Source organism: Myotis daubentonii, chromosome 19 (genome assembly GCF_963259705.1).
Source record: "Myotis daubentonii chromosome 19, mMyoDau2.1, whole genome shotgun sequence".
Lineage (NCBI taxonomy): Eukaryota > Metazoa > Chordata > Mammalia > Chiroptera > Vespertilionidae > Myotis > Myotis daubentonii.
This window is the reverse complement of record NC_081858.1, coordinates 14993623-15011139: the sequence shown is the minus strand read 5'-3', so window position 1 is coordinate 15011139 and position 17517 is coordinate 14993623. Positions and strand designations below refer to the sequence as shown.

At 40.5% G+C, this 17517-nt stretch overlaps 1 protein-coding gene across 1 annotated transcript; it reads left to right on the top strand.

Moving 5' to 3' along the window:
* Positions 1-3191: 3191 nt before the first annotated feature.
* On the top strand, positions 3192-4291 carry LOC132221740 (olfactory receptor 8B12-like). The gene has a single exon (XM_059676080.1). It carries the CDS (start codon positions 3356-3358, stop codon positions 4289-4291), a length of 936 nt encoding a protein of 311 aa, XP_059532063.1. The 5' UTR covers positions 3192-3355.
* The last annotated feature ends 13226 nt before the right edge of the window (positions 4292-17517 follow it).

The window sequence follows — 17517 nt, the reverse complement described above, 5'->3', positions numbered from 1 at the left end:
CTCTTCTATCCTAAGCCTTTCCTTTGTTTCACTCTAATAAATCTTACCACTTGCGCTTAAAATCCTCTTATATCTGTGTCCCTGAAATTCATTTCCTGTGACACCATGGAAGAACCTATTTCCTCCAGTAATACAACCAAGATTATTCTATCCAGCAAAACTACCATTTAGATTCAAAAGATGGATAAAGAGCTTCCCAGACAAGAAAATGCTAAAGGAGTTTATCACCACCAAACTAGTATTACAAGAAATATTAAAGGGTCTTCTTAAAAAGGAGAAGAAGAAAAAGATCAAATATATGAATAATAAAATGGCAATAAATACATATCTATAAACAACTTGTAAATTGACCAGTTTAAAATCGCCTGTTGGTGAATTCGCTTTCATGAACTGATTTTTTCAGGGAAATGGCCTGACTCCTTTAGTTAGAATCAATTTGACTTTATTACTGTGACTGAGCAGTGGGAAATTGTATCATTTATTAAGGTAGGGAATATAGGAAGGGAACGTTTTTGAAGAATAGTAGTGATATAATTTTTTAATGTATAGAATTTTAGTTGACTGTTGGGGGTTCAGATGTGCATCTAAATACAGATTTAGAGGTCATCAACAGGAGATAACTCAAGACATGGACGTGAACAAAATCAGGAGCTCATCGAAGCTGTTTCACATTGAAGGTCTCTCAGCTGCTGTCTCTTCTCTCTGGCCAGGTTTCTGTTTCTTCTTGAAGCTGGGAATCCTGTATGTAGGGATGGGTTTAGTACCATATTTATGGATTTGATTACCTACCAGAAGGCTTAGACCTCTTGCACAGATATGAGACATCTATACAGACTTTCATTGTATGTAAATCTCCACATGCCTGCGTGATGTGCCCTGTATAATATATAGTTTACGTTAGAAATAAAGAAGGAAGCCATGTTCCACGGATTCAAGTTTTGGAAAGGCGACAGTACTACACAAACAGAAAGACAAAATAGCTGTTTTTCTTCTGTATTATAACAAGTCATCAGGTCACGTGGTTATAGAGAAGCCCTGCTAAAGATGCATTTGGAAATGAGGTTGCCATGGAAACTGTCTGTGATGTCGCAAAATCCCCCTACAGCTTTCAGAGAACCCTCAGTTTTGTCTTTGCACTTGGATCTCAAGAAGAGCTTATTTTAATTTCATTTTAATTTTCATGAATTATTTTCCTCCTTTTTGTTCAGTGGAATCAACAGCAGGGTTTGGGATCCTTCAGAGTTACTCTGGGTAGTGGACAATTCTCAGTGAAAGCAGAGTCAATAGACAGATGAGGCACCATGATTGCTGAGTCTTATCTGGGGGTGAGCAAGGCCTTGATGCTACACCTGCACATCCTCAGAAACACACACAGGCCTGTGTGCAGTGGTTTTAGTTGGACTTGCCTGGAGGAAGATGAATTCTGCCTTTGTGGTTTGATTTCCTCTCTTCCCCAAAAGGACTTCTGCCATTAACATCTGATGAAACCTATATAATCCACTGGCTATAAAATCTTCCATCCTTGCCCGGCCAGTGTGGCTCTGTGGTAGAGCATTGACCCATGCAACAAGAGGTCACCAGTTCTATTCACATCAGGACACTTACCCCATTACAGGCTCGATCCCCAGCAAGGGGTGTGCAAGAGGCAGTTGATTGATGTTTCTCTCATCAGTGTTTCAACTCTCTCTCTCTCTCCTTCCTTCTCTCTCTCTCCCTCCCTCTCTCTCTGCATTCAATAAATACGTATGTTTTTTAAAAAATCTTTCATTCTGAATATGTAAAAAAAACAAAAAAAACCCAACCCGGTAAGGGGTGTAGACTGCAAGCTGCCCAACTAAACTCTATAGTCCCTATATAAGTGAAATTCCTTCTTAGACAATTTGACAATGTGTGTGGGTCACAGTAGCCAGAACTGTTGCCTGGAGACAAAATTGGGTGCTGTCAGTAACATACATCAAGTGCCTGTGTTTGCTTAAGAAACCCTGCAAGATCCTTGGCCCCCATACAGTTTAGAGTTGGACAGACCAGAATTTGACTCAAGGTTCTGGAACCTACAAGCTATGTGTGTGCCTCATTTTTAACGTGGAGATTGATAGGTCTAACCTATATGGTTGTTGTGAGGAATAAACACAGTAAAATTATTTATGGGTTGCTTTGGGTTCTTTGGATGAGGGTGCCAGGTCAGAAACAGAGTATACAGTACCAGATAAGTGCTCAATACATGCACAAGACTTATTTTTACCACAGAGCTTTGCTCTTAATTGAACTTGGAAAGATGTAACCCGAATGACAGGTTAGGCCATTAAAAGTCCCATCAAGCATTATCAAGGGCCTAAGAAACACTTCTTCCTTAGGGAGCAGTGATCCTGAGGGAGCCTCTGTAACTAGGTCACTGCGGGCTCTGCTCCACAATAAAACTCAGCGGCGTTATCCACGGTGCTGTCTCACCGCCAGAAGCTGGACAGGAGGCTCAGGACAAAGCCAGGCCGGGATCACAGGAGAACCAAAGCCACCTGGAGGTTTTCATTTCTGAAAGAGAGAAGCAGAAGCAGAGGGGTCTGAGCTCTGAGTTGTCACCTCCTTTCCACCAGGGCCATCTGAGTCTCCAGGAGAGAGATGGGTGGGAGCCAGCGCAGTGCAGCACTGTGACTCCAGGCAGAAGGAAGGGAGTGCCTGCCTGGCCTGGTAGGTCCTGGAGCAGAGAGGTTAACCTCCAACCCCAGGAGTCAGACTTGCCTGGGTTGCCCTCTGCTGCCACTTAGAAGGACTGGGACTTGTGCAAGGAACTTACTGGTATTCCCAGTGTCCTCATCTGTTAAAAGGGTTTAATCAGAGCGCCTGAGAGCATTAAAACAGTGCCACTGGCATAGTTAGCGCTGGGGTCAACGATCCTTAGTTTGAATAGTCACTTTACTGTACTACTCCAGGAGTATTTTCACACATTATTCCACAGCCATCCCAGCTAAAGACCAGGCTACGAGGACTCATCTTTCTGTTCTGGTGAGCACTGACCGAAGGTGGACGGTCTAGGCAGGGCCAACTGGCTTCAGCCTTTCAACAGCACCCGAGAGAAGGTCTTTACAGAACGTGAGCGGGGGCTTTAGGGGGAAGGAAGCGCCAGAGAGGGCAGGCTGCAGGGATTCGCCCTTACCTGGGAGGCAAATCTCACCCACAGTGACTGGAATGGTTCAAGCCACTTTGGGACCCTAAAGACAGAGATGCAGGTACAAGAAAATGCCATCTTCTTTCAAGTTCAAAACCTGTGTTCGAATGCTGTTCTCAAGAATAGGGTTCCTCCCCTCTCTTTCTCTAAGCAATTCTTTTCCTTTTCCCTCCCAGGCCCTCCCAGAGGAGAATGGCCGCAGATAACGCCTCCTCGGTGACAGAGTTTATCCTCTCGGGCTTGACAGACCAGCCAGGACTCCAGCTGCCCCTCTTCTTCCTGTTTCTAGGTTTTTACATGGTCACTGTGGTGGGGAACCTGGGCATGATCACGTTGATTGGGCTGAACTCTCACCTTCACATTCCCATGTATTTTTTCCTCTTCAACTTGTCCTTCATAGATTTGAGTTTCTCGACTACCGTCACCCCCAAAATGCTGACCAGTTTTGTCTCCAAGAAGAACATCATCTCCTATGCAGGATGTGTGACTCAGTTCTTTTTCTTCTGTTTCTTTGTGTTTTCCGAATCCTTCATCCTGTCAGCCATGGCATATGACCGCTATGTTGCCATCTGCAAGCCATTGTTGTACACTGTCACCATGTCTCCGCAGGTGTGTTTATCTCTTTTGCTGGGTGTCTATGGGATGGGGATTTGGGGGGCTGTCACTCATATAGGAAATATAATGTTTCTGACCTTTTGTGCTGACAACCTTGTCAATCATTATATGTGTGACATCATTCCTTTCCTGGAGCTGGCCTGCAACAGCTCTTACATCAATTTGCTGGTGGTCTTTGTTGTTGTGACAGTTGGCATTGGGGTGCCCATTACTACCATTTTTATCTCTTACGGCTTCATTCTTTCCAGCATTTTCCACATTAGCTCCATTGAAGGCAGGTCCAAAGCCTTCAGTACCTGCAGCTCCCACATAATTGCAGTTTCTCTTTTCTTTGGTTCAGGAGCTTTCATGTATCTCAAACCGCCTTCTGTTTTGCCCCTGGACCAGGGGAAAGTGTCTTCTCTGTTCTACACCATTGTGGTGCCCATGTTGAACCCCTTAATCTACAGCCTGAGGAATAAGGATGTCAAATTAGCCCTGAAGAAATCCTTGGACAGAATAACTTTCCTTTAGAAAAGGAAAACTAGGAATTGAGAAAACGGATGAGGAATTTTTAATTAGAGCGTTAGTATTACTATTTTTATTTTTGATAAGGAATTCAAGCTTCATGCTTTTCTATTCTATATATAAAGGAAATTTTAACTGTCTCAAATGGGTTTATTCTCTCTCATTCTCATCCCCTAAATCTTCCTTCTTTATTTTATGAAATAGTTTCTGCAACTACAGAGTACCCAGTATTGAATGGGGCTTCAGAATCACTTCGCCTAGAATTTTATATAATTCATTACACTTTGGAGAGGCAGAAGTATTTGAAGGTTATCCGGGAAAATAAAGCTTTCTGGTGGCAGAACTGGAACTGAAATCTCAGCTTGAATCCCAATCCAATTTCTTTTCCCTTATGTCATGTTTTCTTGCCCCACCTCTTCCTTGGAAGATTTCACTTCACTTGTTATTTGACCCAGCACGTGCAAATTTCAAATGTATTAACAGTAATCTCATGCTACTTTCACAAAATAATTTTAATATAGCACCTTTCCCAAGAGAGTCGGAAGTGAAAACTTTTGTTGAGTTAGTCTTGGCAAAATGACAAGCTCAGTATCTGATGAATTTTGTAGTGTTTTTGCCAAATGTGTGTTGTTGGTTTGTATCCAGGTATTTGCTTTTGAGTTTTAAAAATAGTTGACTTTAAACAAATATTTTTATTGATTTTTAGAGGGAGAAGTGGGGGGAGGGAGAGAGAGAGAAACATCAATGTGAGAGCGGAACACAGATTACTACCTCCTGCACACTCCCCACCGGGGATCGAGCCCACAACCCAAGTATGTTCCCTGACCCGGAATCGAACTCGCAACCATCAGGTGCACAGGACTATGCCCAACCAACTGAGCCGCACCAGCCAGGGCAAAAAAAACTGGTTTACATCTTTACTGAAGTATATAAACTTACATTCATAAGCACATATCCTAAGTGTACAGTTCAGTCAGCTCTCATCTGATCAGGGAACTGAATGCTACTAGCACCCAGAAGCCACCTGTGTGCTCTTTTGTAATAACTGCCGTTTCCCAAACGGTAATCATTATCATGACTTCTAATAGCATCGTTTAGTTTTGCCTTATACTCTACAAAGATGGAATCATGTGTGAGTACTCTTTTGTATTGGGCTTCTTTTGCTCTGCATCATATTTATGAGAACCATCCATTTGCAACTGTTTTGTACTTAATATAAATGGAATTGCATGTATGCATTTTTGTGTGTCTGGATTCTCTGTTCAACATATTTTTAAGTATATTTTTATTGATTTCAGAGAGGAAGGGAGAGGGAGAGAGAGATAGAAACAGCAATGATGAGAGAGCATCATTCATCAGTTGCCTCCTGCACGCCCCACCCTGGGGATCCAGCCCATAACCTGGGCATATGCTCTGACCGGGAATCAAATGGTGACCTCCTAGTTCATAGGTTGACGCTCAACCATGAGCCATGTCAGCTAGGCTGCTCAACATATTTTTGAGATTCATCCATGTTGTTGTGCATATCAAATTTTGATTTCTTTTATTGTGTAGCAATACAACAGTTTGCTTATCTTCATCAACTGATGGCCAATTGGGTTTCTAGTTTCTGGCTACTGTGAACATTCTAATTTGTATCTTATGGGGAATATATACATGCATTTCTTTTGGTTATATACCAGTGAGAATTGGTATATTGGGATTACTTTGCATATGTTCATCTTTATTAGTTTTCAAAGAGGTTGTATTAATTTACATTTCATCCGCAGTTTGTGAGAGTCTTAATTGCTCCACATCTTTACTATTATGTTTTTGCAATTAAAAATCAATTTAGCCACTTTGCAAGGTGTGTAGTAGCATTGGGTTGAGGTTTGAACTTGCATTTCTCTAATGATGAATGCAGTTGGCCACCTTGACCATTTCAATGTCTTCTGTTGTGAAGTGTATGTTCAACTTCTTCCTGCTTTTCTGCTAGGTTGTCTATCTCTTTATTATTGATTTGCAGGAATTCTTTTTATATTTTACATATAAGGCCACGATCAGATATGTTTTATTTATATTTTTCTCACTCCATTGTTTGACTTTTCATTCTCTTAATGGCCAGAAATTCATCGTTTTCAGGTAGTCAATGTAGCAAGTATTTTCTCTTAAGGCTACTGCTTTATGTACCCTATTTAAGAAACTTTTGCTTATTCCAATGTCCTAACATTTTTTCTGTTCTCTAAATGATTTTAGCTGTTCTCGAAATTATCTTTGTTTTATCTTTATCATGTTCTTCAGTCATTTGGAATTAGTTTTTTAACTTATGGTGTGAGATGGGGATTAGAGACTGGAAATAGCGGTTAGAGGGGATTAGAGAGATTAGAGACCAAAGCTAAGATCATCCACACCCTCATATTCCCAATCACTATGTATGGATGTGAGCATAGACAGTGAGGAAGGCTGCTAGGAAAAATATTGATTCATTTGAAATATGATGTTGGAGGATGTAGAGGGCCCCTGGGAAGGCACATGGACATTTCTCTAATAATTGTCAGCTGAATCTGGGGCAACAGGCAGGAGCCACGTCCTGGATGCACATCTTACCAAAAAGGCAGAAGTGTTCTCAGCTTGACTTTCATCTTTGCCCAGGGGCCTGGGAGTGGGTTTTATTATGTAAATCCAGCCAAGCACCAGGAATGAATAGGACTCAGGCCGCCCAGAAGTGACCTTACAAGAATGCAAATAAGCTCCTTGGTCTTGACCTTTGGTGAACCTTCCTGATATCGGGGTATAAAATAAACACCTGGTATGGGTGCTGGGTCCCTGTCTCTCTGTCTCTCAGTCAGAAGAGGACAGCGGTCCCACCCGGTCCCAGCTTTTCCTTCCGTCTTTGTGTCTTGTCTCTTTTTTTTCATATTCTCAAATCCCCAGCCGCCCCTACTCACAGAACCTATCACTCTCTTTCCGCGCTGGACGTGGAAAAGGGAGACCCCTCCAGGAGGAGAACTGTATGGATACCCTGGACTGCCAGAAAGATGAACAAGTGGATCCTAGAGAAATTAAGCCTGAAGCATCATTCGAGGCAAAAAATGATAAAACTAAAACTGTCCTACTTCGAGCACATCATAAGAAAGCAGGGTTCTTTGGGAAAGACAACAATGCTGGGAAAATCGAAGGCACTGGGGACAGAGGAAGACCAAACGTGAGAGGGACTGACTCCATAAAGGAAGCCATAGGCCCGAGTCCACAGGAGCTGAGCAGGCCTGTTGGGGACGGCATTGGGACATCACTCATTCACACGCTTGCCAGAAATTGGAACTGACTCCATGGCATGTAACACACACATGTCATAAGGGCTCAAGATACATGATTTTTCATGTGGCTATTCAGTCAACTCAGTACAATTTATTAAAAAGAGCACCCATTTCTCATTGTAATACAGTTTGATGTTTTCATAAATCAAGTGACAATTTGTCTATTTTTGTAACAACAGTCAGACTATCTTAACTGCTATTAAGGCCTTTTCCCCTATAGCAGTGGTTCTCAACCTTCCTAATGCCGTGACCCTTTGATGAACCGCTGCCCTATATAGTGTAAATGTCTCAGATTTATTGCTCCTCAAGATTGTTCTGCTACTCTTGACATTTTGCATTTCTATATGAATTTTACAATCAGCTTATCAGTTTCAGAATTTTTTATTGAGACTGCTAAATCCCTAGCTTAATTTGAGGAAAATCGATATCCTTCCAGTATTGAGGTTTCAAATTTATGAACACAATATATCCCTCTATTTAGGTCTTCTTTAATTTCTCTTCCTAGTGATTTTTAGTTTTCAGTGTGGATGTCTTACACATCTTTTGTTATGATTTATTCTTAGGTATTTGATCTTTCTTGTTAATATTAAGAGTACTTTTTTAAGAAAATTATTTTCGCTGAAACCGGTTTGACTCAGTGGATTGAGCGTCAGCCTGCGGACTGAAAGGTCCCAGGTTTGATTCCGGTCAAGGGCATGTACCTTGGTTGCGGGCACATCCCCAGTGGGGAGTGTGCAGGAGGCAGCTGATCGATGTTTCTCTCTCATCGATGTTTCTAACTCTCTAGCCCTCTCCCTTCCTCTCTTTAAAAAATCAATAAAATATAAAAAAATTATTTTCTACTTGTTGCTAATATAAGGAACTACAACTGATTTTTGCATATTGATCTTCTATCCAGCAAACCTTTTAAATTCATTTATTGATTCTAATAGTTTGTAGATTCTTTCTGATTTTCTGTCTACCCAATCATGTCATCTGTGAAAAATGATCATTTATTTTCTAACCTTTAGCCTTTAATTTCTTTTTGAAAATTTATTTTTCTTGCCTTATTGCACTGGTTAGGACCTTTAGTACAATACTGAATATAAGTAGTGATAGTAGGTATCCTTATCTTATTTCCTCTCTCTCTCTCTCTCTCTGTCTTTGGATACTCTTTTTTATATTAAGTTCTCTTATATTCCTACTTTACTAAGTGTGATTATTTTGAATGGATGTTCAATTTTTAAAAGTACTTTTCTATATAATTTGAGATGTTCATATGATTATTTTTCTCCTTATAGTTGTTATTGTGATGAAATGTACTGATTGGTTTTTGAATGTTATACTAGTCTTGCTTTCCTAGAATATACTTTATTTGATTCTGATATATCCTCTTCATTTTTGGTGGTTTCAGTTTGCTTAAATTTTGTTAAAGATTTTGCATTTATACTTATGAAAAACAGCAAGCTGGATATTATTTTCCTTTCTTGTAAGGACTTTGGCAGGTTATGCTGGCCTCACTAAGAGAGTGAGGAAGTATTTCCTTTTTATCTATTCTCGGAAAAGTTTGTGCTAGATTCATGTCAGTTAGTAAATTTTTGGAAGAATTTGCAGGTGAAGGCATCTAGTTTAGTGGATTCAAGTTCTTGAATAAATATTTGACTATCAAGGCTTTCTAGCTTCTCTTCTATTAGCTGAAATGCAGTAGTTTCTAATGCTGCATAAAAATTGCGCTGAAACCGAGGGCTTAAAACAACAAACATCTCAAAAATTATGGAGATCAGAAATTTAGAAGCATCTTAGTTGGGTTGTTGGGCTCAGGGTCTCTCGTGAGGTCCAGTCAAGATGTTGACTGGAGCAGCAGACATCCCAGTGCTTAACCGGGACTGGAGGGTCAGCTTCCAAGCTCTCCCAGTGATTGTTGGCTGGTGGTCTCAATGCCTTGTTGGGTGTTGACAGGAGTTGACAGGAGGCCTCAGCTCCGCATCAGGAGGGCCTCAGGAAAATTACCCAGGTAGTATATGTTCATGGTAGAAAAGTAGAAGTTCAAATAAGCAAAACTAAAATACCACTTTCCTGCTCCATGGAGACTAACACTGGTAATGACTACCCTTCTCGATTTTTTCAGTGCATATATGCATTTATATGTGTATAGGTATATATGTATTTTTAAAAACATTTTAGCCTGGTTTTTAATGTAGCACTTTAAAATACACTGCCTCGTGTGAGTCCTATAATAATAACGCCAGCACTAACTGTATTTCTTTTTTCCTAGGTGTAGGAGTCTTTAAATCCTTAGGATGTGGTTAAAGAGAATAAAATCTGCATTGCATTTTGAACTTTATGTGTTACATTATTGGTGGTGAGGTATTTAAGAAGCATTTAACTTCATGATAACTACTACCAGAGGTAGCTAAGATTATTTGAATATTATTTCTATTTACTACAAAGACAAAAATACATTTCCTCTAGATAACAATAGGTTAAAAATTCTTATGTATCCCTGCCTACCTCTTAAAACAATCCAAAAGATAGAAAATCCACCTTAAATATGCCATTACCAGAATTCAAAGTGCTTTACAAAGCAGGGAGATGGGAAAATCCTAGACAGAGTTGTTTTCATTCTTACTCCCATGGTCATCTAATGGTATAAATAGAAAAATATGACCCACATATTTGATATGAGCTATTACAATTATTACCTCTAGTTTTACTAGACCATCAGAGGCTCAGGATTGCTGTTGATGAGAACACACAAAGAGAAAACACTTAGAGATGAAGGAAAACATATGGTTGGAAATATCACACATTGAACACAGGAGTTCATGAAAGACATATTTTTTTCATAAAATTGCTTTAAGTCTGTAAATACCTGTGCTGAGGAAAAATGGAAGTCTCCTGGAAATTTTAGAGGATGCCTTGGTTTCAACAATCAGGAAATAAATGTCAGAAAAAATGAGAAAACCATACAGATTTATTTCTAGTCTTAAATTTAATCAAAGGGGCTGTTGCAGGAGTAAAACAAAAAAATGGGTCCCTGAGATTGGGAGACCCGGGCGTATGTTTATATGTCTGTGGGCAGAGCCCCTCATGGGATGCAGTCACTTCAGAGACTGGAGTCCTTGCTGAAGGAACAATTAAGTCTTGGTTTATATCTCTGCTGTGAATCATATTTTGTCTCCCAGGTGTGGTAATTTTCCTTTGATAGAGTTATCTTGCAGCTTGAGAAACTTAGAATCTAAAGCTAACATTCAAACATTTTATGAACAACCCAGTCATCAACCATGATCACCATCATCACCATCATTACCACCACTATCATCATCACCACCATCACCACCATCACCACCACTACCACCACCACCACCAAAACCACCTCAGTCATTACCATCAACATCATCACCACTTACTGTCATTATGATTACTTATCATTACACATTATTAACTAGGCTTAAAGGGGTTTTAAGCAAATTCAAGTATTCTACTAAAACCAACCATACAAAAATAAATAAATAAATAAATAAATAAAACCAACCATACAATTTTAGCCAAGCAATGTGAATGTATAAGGAACATTAAATTGTCACCCTGGCGTGATACGTACACACTGACAGTATAGAATGGCAGGAGGTTGAGAGACACAAGAATACAGACTTATAAGAACTCTTCATACATATATCCTCATTCATAAGTGAAATATGTTCATAAGAAAATGTACTTTTCAAAAATACATTCAGAGAAAAAAAAGAATACATTCAGTAACATATTATTCATGAAAATATTGCTAATGAAGATTTTTATTAAACTACTAGAGGCCTGATGCAGGAAATTCGTGCAAGAGTAGGCCTTCCTTCCCCCCCCCGCCCCCCCCCCCGGCTGCTGGCACCGGCTTCCCTCTGGCACCCAGGACCCGGGCTCCCTTGCAGTCCAGAAGGACGTCCAGTCTAATTAGCATATTATGCTTTTATTATTATAGATTTTGAAATAATTATAGATTCACATGCAGTTATAAGATATAACAGAGAGATCCTCTGCACCCTTTGTACAGTTTCCCCAGTGGTAACATTTTGCAAAATTCACTACAACCTCACACTCAGGAGAGTGCAAATTGCCACACACAATCCACTGATCTTACTCAGGTTTTCCCAGTTTTGCCAGTACTCATCTGTATATGTGTGTAGTTGATGCAATTTGATTGCATGCATAGGTTCATGTATCCACTACAGCTCCATTTTCTAATATTTCAAATAATGTTTTAGTTTTTTATTATCCTCCAAAGGTGACCAGTGACCAGTTATTTTTCTTGAGTATATTTATACTCTCACTAATTTAAACATATTTTATGGTTTCACTCCACATTCTTGTTTTGTTGCCAAACTTTTTTTTGGTCCTGCAGAATTCTCTTCAGTTTTCCTCCTGTCTTTTTGACAATGCTATTAGTCTCTAATCGCTTCCTTGCTATCTGATATGACAAGAGGTTCCAAGCTCATCTCATATGTTTCATTCTTCAGACCAGGAAATAACCATTTGCTCCAGAAACTTGGTTTCTTTTAGAGCAGCCGTGGGCAAACTATGGCCCGCGGGCCCGGCCCGTTTGAAATGAATAAAACTAAAAAAAAAAAAAAAAAAAAAAAAAAAGGCCGTACCCTTTTATGTAATGATGTTTACTTTGAATTTATATTAGTTCACACAAACACTCCATCCATGCTTTTGTTCTGGCCCTCCGGTCCAGTTTAAGAACCCATTGTGGCCCTCGAGTCAAAAAGTTTGCCCACCCCTGTTTTAGAGGTAAAATGGTGTCTCAAGGCCAAAAGTTAGGTACCAGAGAGCCTCATTTTGGAATAATGTGTGTTTTTGTGTTTCTCTGGTGGAGAGTGATGAACAACTTACTGAAGTCTATCCTAGTGCTTTCGATGGACTCTGAGACATATACGTAAGACATTGTATACATGTTTAAGTATCAGATTTGCATTATATATGATAAAATAAAAAATATACATTAGACCTGAGCTAGAAATAACTAAAGCAAAGAAACTATGAGGCAGAGATTCAGTGTTTGTACCAAAAGGAATATGGTCAAAAATATTTCTTTCTATACTGCTTCCTGCTTGTGTTAAAGCAAGCCATCAGCGAACTTGGTCTTGGAAAGCCATAGACCAAGTGCATTTGAAATACAGTTTTCACGGCAATGATCTCTGAAGTGATATCAACTCAGCGGAAGTTTACCTGGTATTGCATCATACAGACAAGAATCCTCCAAGGCTCCTAGAGAAAAGTGAACTTTTAATGAACCCCTGAGGTCTTTGCAGTTGCATTCCTAAGAGAATTTATGGTAGTTCATTGTTTTTCTCCATTTCTAACTTATGTGTAGTGGGATTAAGATTAGGCTTGGGGAGTCATTAGAGTCACTGGAGGACACAGCAAAGTTCTAAGTGTAAATCTTACAAATAAAGCACCATTATTATGGAGTATTGTCTAAACATGTCTCACAGAGGTGGATAAGCCAGCAGACATTGATTGATGTGGGCACACACATATGCACAGTGATTGATAGGTATCGTGATTGTAGTTGGACTTGACAAGAAGCTGGGTTCCTGCATTTGTGGTATGATTTCATAAACCTCTCATGAGATGCCCTGATCAAAAACATAGCTTAATCACTTATTCACTGAAGCTTGAGTTTCTCCAAATAGAGATCCCTCTGGCCTTAGGCCAAAAACATCATAAATTCTGCATAAATATATTTGGATAAAGGTAGCTACACAGCAGCTCAGTTAGTCCCTGTACAAAGGAGTTTATCAGATCCCGTCCTGAGAGCAGATATGGAAATTAAAGGAATTTAGAACAGCTGGCACTGGCTCATTGAAGACCAGAAATGTGTGTGGGCGGTGACCTTCATTGTGTGACTTCTGAGTTTTAAGAAGGCTCAGACAGGTCCTTTGCTTCCCCTAACTTGTCACTACTACCAGAATCCTTCCAGTAGAGCCAGTGCTTATGGTGAAGCCATTCACTGAGGCCCAGGACAGTAATGCATTGCCTGGGAGGAGTGATATGTTCCCTTGTGGGTCCATTAGAGTAGTTGATGTTAACAGCACAGCTCTGACCAGAGTCTCTCAAGACTTTCCTTAAATTGCCTAACTTACCATCCTCTTTAAACTACAACTCACAACCCACAGCTCTTTGTTTTTTTATAGCTCCTATTACTTTCTAAAATATTACATAAGTTCCTTACGTTATTAATTGTCTGTCTTCCCCCTACTAGAGTAAAAGCTCAACAGAGGCAGGGAACTTTGTTTTGTGTAGTGCAGTCCCTAAAACAGTGCCAAACAGAGTTTCTCAATATTTGTTGGGTGAATCAATTAATGTCACTCTGTTATTCAAAGACAAAGAGAGAATCTTAAAAGCAATAAGAGAAAAGCAGTTAGTTATCTACAAGAGAGCTCCCATAAGACTTCAGCTGATTTCTCAGCTGAAACCTTTCAGGCCAGAAGGGACTGGCACAAGATGTTCAAAGTGATAAAAGCTAGGATTTATGAATGTTATAGTAGGCAGTTAGTTGGATATTAACCAAAAGGGAGGAGGGAACCAGTCAAAAGCCTGATTAAGCTTTACAATCTCCCCGGCGAGTCTACCCCACTAAGTGGGGGGGTGGGGGGAGGGGGAGGGGGGACGTGGCAGAGAAGGTAGCGCAGGGGAAGTCTTTTCACTGGTGCATGTGCAGTAGAAGCCAAAATGGCCACCATAAAGGGGATGAGAGAAACCTGGGAAATCTGGGAAAGAGATCGAACGGCTTGAAAGAAAGCCAACCCTCTTCTCCCAGGCCCAGGGAAATAGAAGGAAGCTTAACAAAGGCTCCGGTCTCTTTTTGGCAGCCACACAGGCCAGAGAGCAGCTGGCAGCAGAGTCTGAGCTGGACTGCTGAAGCCTTGGGTGCCAGGGTAATGGCACAGCAACTCTGGGCACTGGCCCTTCTGGTTCTGTGGGCACCTTGGAAGCTGGACTTCTTCCTCAGTGAGACTGAGTAGAACCAGTTGCGTATGGATGAGGCACTGGGCATGGTGTACCTGGTGGTAGTGAATGCAGCCTACCAGCTGAGTGCCAGGAAGTGCCTTGTCGAGTGTGGCAGCCTTTGCGGGGACATCTGTGCTCTGTGCACCCTTCCTTCTCTTGGACCATACTTGTGTTTTCTTTTCTCCTAAACTCAAAGGGTCCCTATGAAACTTACAATTAGGGAAGCAGTGGGCTTTAAGGACTCTCCTTTTGCCTCTATAATTTCCTTCCCTGAGTGTAGGCAGCCCAGTCTGGGCATACTCCCACTGCTGTGATCTTGCCTCTTCTATCCTAAGCCTTTCCTTTGTTTCACTCTAATTAATCTTACCACTTGCGCTTAAAATCCTCTTATATATGTGTCCCTGAAATTCATTTCCTGTGACACCATGGAAGAACCTATTTCCTCCAGTAATACAACCAAGATTATTCTACCCAGCAAAACTACCATTTAGATTCAAAAGGTAGATAAAGAGCTTCCCAGACAAGAAAATGCTAAAGGAGTTTATCACCACCAAACCAGTATTACAAGAAATGTTAAAGGGTCTTCTTAAAAAGGAGAAGAAGAAAAAGATCAAATATATGAATAATAAAATGGCAATAAATACATATCTATAAACAACTTGTAAATTGACCAGTTTAAAATCGCCTGTTGGTGAATTCGCTTTCATGAACTGAGTTTTTCAGGGAAATGGCCTGACTCCTTTAGTTAGAATCAATTTGACTTTATTACTGTGACTGAGCAGTGGGAAATTGTATCATTTATTAAGGTAGGGAATATAGGAAGCGAACATTTTTGAAGAATAGTAGTGATATAATTCTTTAATGTGTAGAATTTTAGTTGACTGTTGGGGGTTCAGATGTGGATCTAAATACAGATTTAGAGGTCATCAACAGGAGATAACTCAAGACATGGACGTGAACAAAATCAGGAGCTCATCGAAGCTGTTTCACATTGAAGGTCTCTCAGCTGCTGTCTCCTCTCTCTGGCCAGGTTTCTGTTTCTTCTTGAAGCTGGGAATCCTGTATGTAGGGATGGGTTTAGTACCATATTCATACATTTGATTACCTACCAGAAGGCTAAGACCTCTTGCACAGATATGAGACATATATACAGACTTTCATTGTATGTAAATCTCCACATGCCTCCGTGATGTGCCCTGTATAATATATAGTTTCCGTTAGAAATAAAGAAGGAAGCCATGTTCCACGGATTCAAGTTTTGGAAAGGCGACAGTACTGCACAAACAGAAAGACAAAATAGCTGTTTTAATTCTGTATTATAACAAGTCATCAGGTAACATGGCTTTAGAGAAGCCCTGCTGAAGATGCATCTGGAAATGAGGTTGTCATGGAAACTGTCTGTGATGTCCATCCTATTTAAACATACAACTCACAACTGACACCTCTTTCTTTGTTTTTTATAGCTCCTATTACTTTCTAAAATATTACATAAGTTACTTATGTTATTAATTGTCTGTCTTCACCCTACAGCTTTCAGAGAACCCCCAGTTTTGTCTTTGCACTTGGATCTCAAGAAGAGCTCATTTTATTTATTTTTTATTTTTTTAAATATATTTTATTGATTTTTTATAGGGAGGAAGGGAGAGGGATAGAGAGTTGGAAACATCGATCAGCTGCCTCCTGCACACCTCCCATTGGGGATGTGCCCGCAACCAAGGTACATGCCCTTGACCAGAATCGGACCCGGGACCCTTCAGTCCTCAGGCCGACGCTCTATCCACTGAGCCAAACAGGTCAGGGCTAGAAGAGCTCATTTTAATTTCATTTTCATTTTAATGAATTATTTTCCTCCTTTTTGTTCAGTGGAATCAACAGCAGGGTTTGGGATCCATCAGAGTTACTCTGGGTAGTGGACAATTCTCAGTGAAAGCAGAGTCAATAGACAGATGAGGCACCATGATTGCTGAGTCTTATCTGGGGGTGAGCAAGGCCTTGCTGCTACACCTGCACATCCTCAGAAACACACACAGGCCTGTGTGCAGTGGTTTTAGTTGGATTTGCCTGGAGGAAGATGGATTCTGCCTTTGTGGTTTGATTTCCTATCTTCCCCAAAAGGACTTCTGCCATTAACATAGGATGAAACCTATATAATCCACTGGCTATAAAATCTTCCATCCTTGCCCGGCCAGTGTGGCTCTGTGGTAGAGCATTGACCCATGCACCAAGAGGTCACCAGTTCCATTCCCATCAGGGCACATGACCCGTTACAGGCTCGATCCCCAGCAGGGGGTGTGCAAGAGGCAGTTGATTGATGTTTCTCTCATCAGTGTTTCAACTCTCTCTCTCTCTCCCTCCCTCTCCCTCTACATTCAATAAATACGTATATTTTTTAAAAAAATCTTTCATTCTGAATATGTAAAAAAAACCCTGGTAAGGGGTGCAGACTGCAAGTTGCCCCACTAAACTGTGTTAGTCCCTATATAAGTGAAATTCCTTCTTAGACAGTTTGACAATGTGTGTGGGTCACAGTAGCCAGAACTGTTGCCTGGAGACAAAATTGGGTGCTGTCAGTAACATACATCAGTGCCTGTGTTTGCTTAAGAAACCCTGCAAGATCCTTGGCCCACATACAGTTTAGAGTTGGACAGACCAGAATTTGACTCAAGGTTCTGGAACCTACAAGCTATGTGTGTGCCTCACTTTTAAAGTGGAGATTGATAGGTCTAACCTATATGGTTGTTGTGAGGAATAAACACAGTAAAATAATTTTGCTTTGGGTTCTTTGGATGAGGGTGCCAGTCAGATACACAGTATACAGTACCAGATAAGTGCTCAATACAAGCACAAGACTTATTTTCACCACAGAGCTTTGCTCTTAATTGTACTTGGAAAGATGTAACCCGAATGACAGGTTAGGCCATTAAAAGCCCCATCAAGCATTACCAA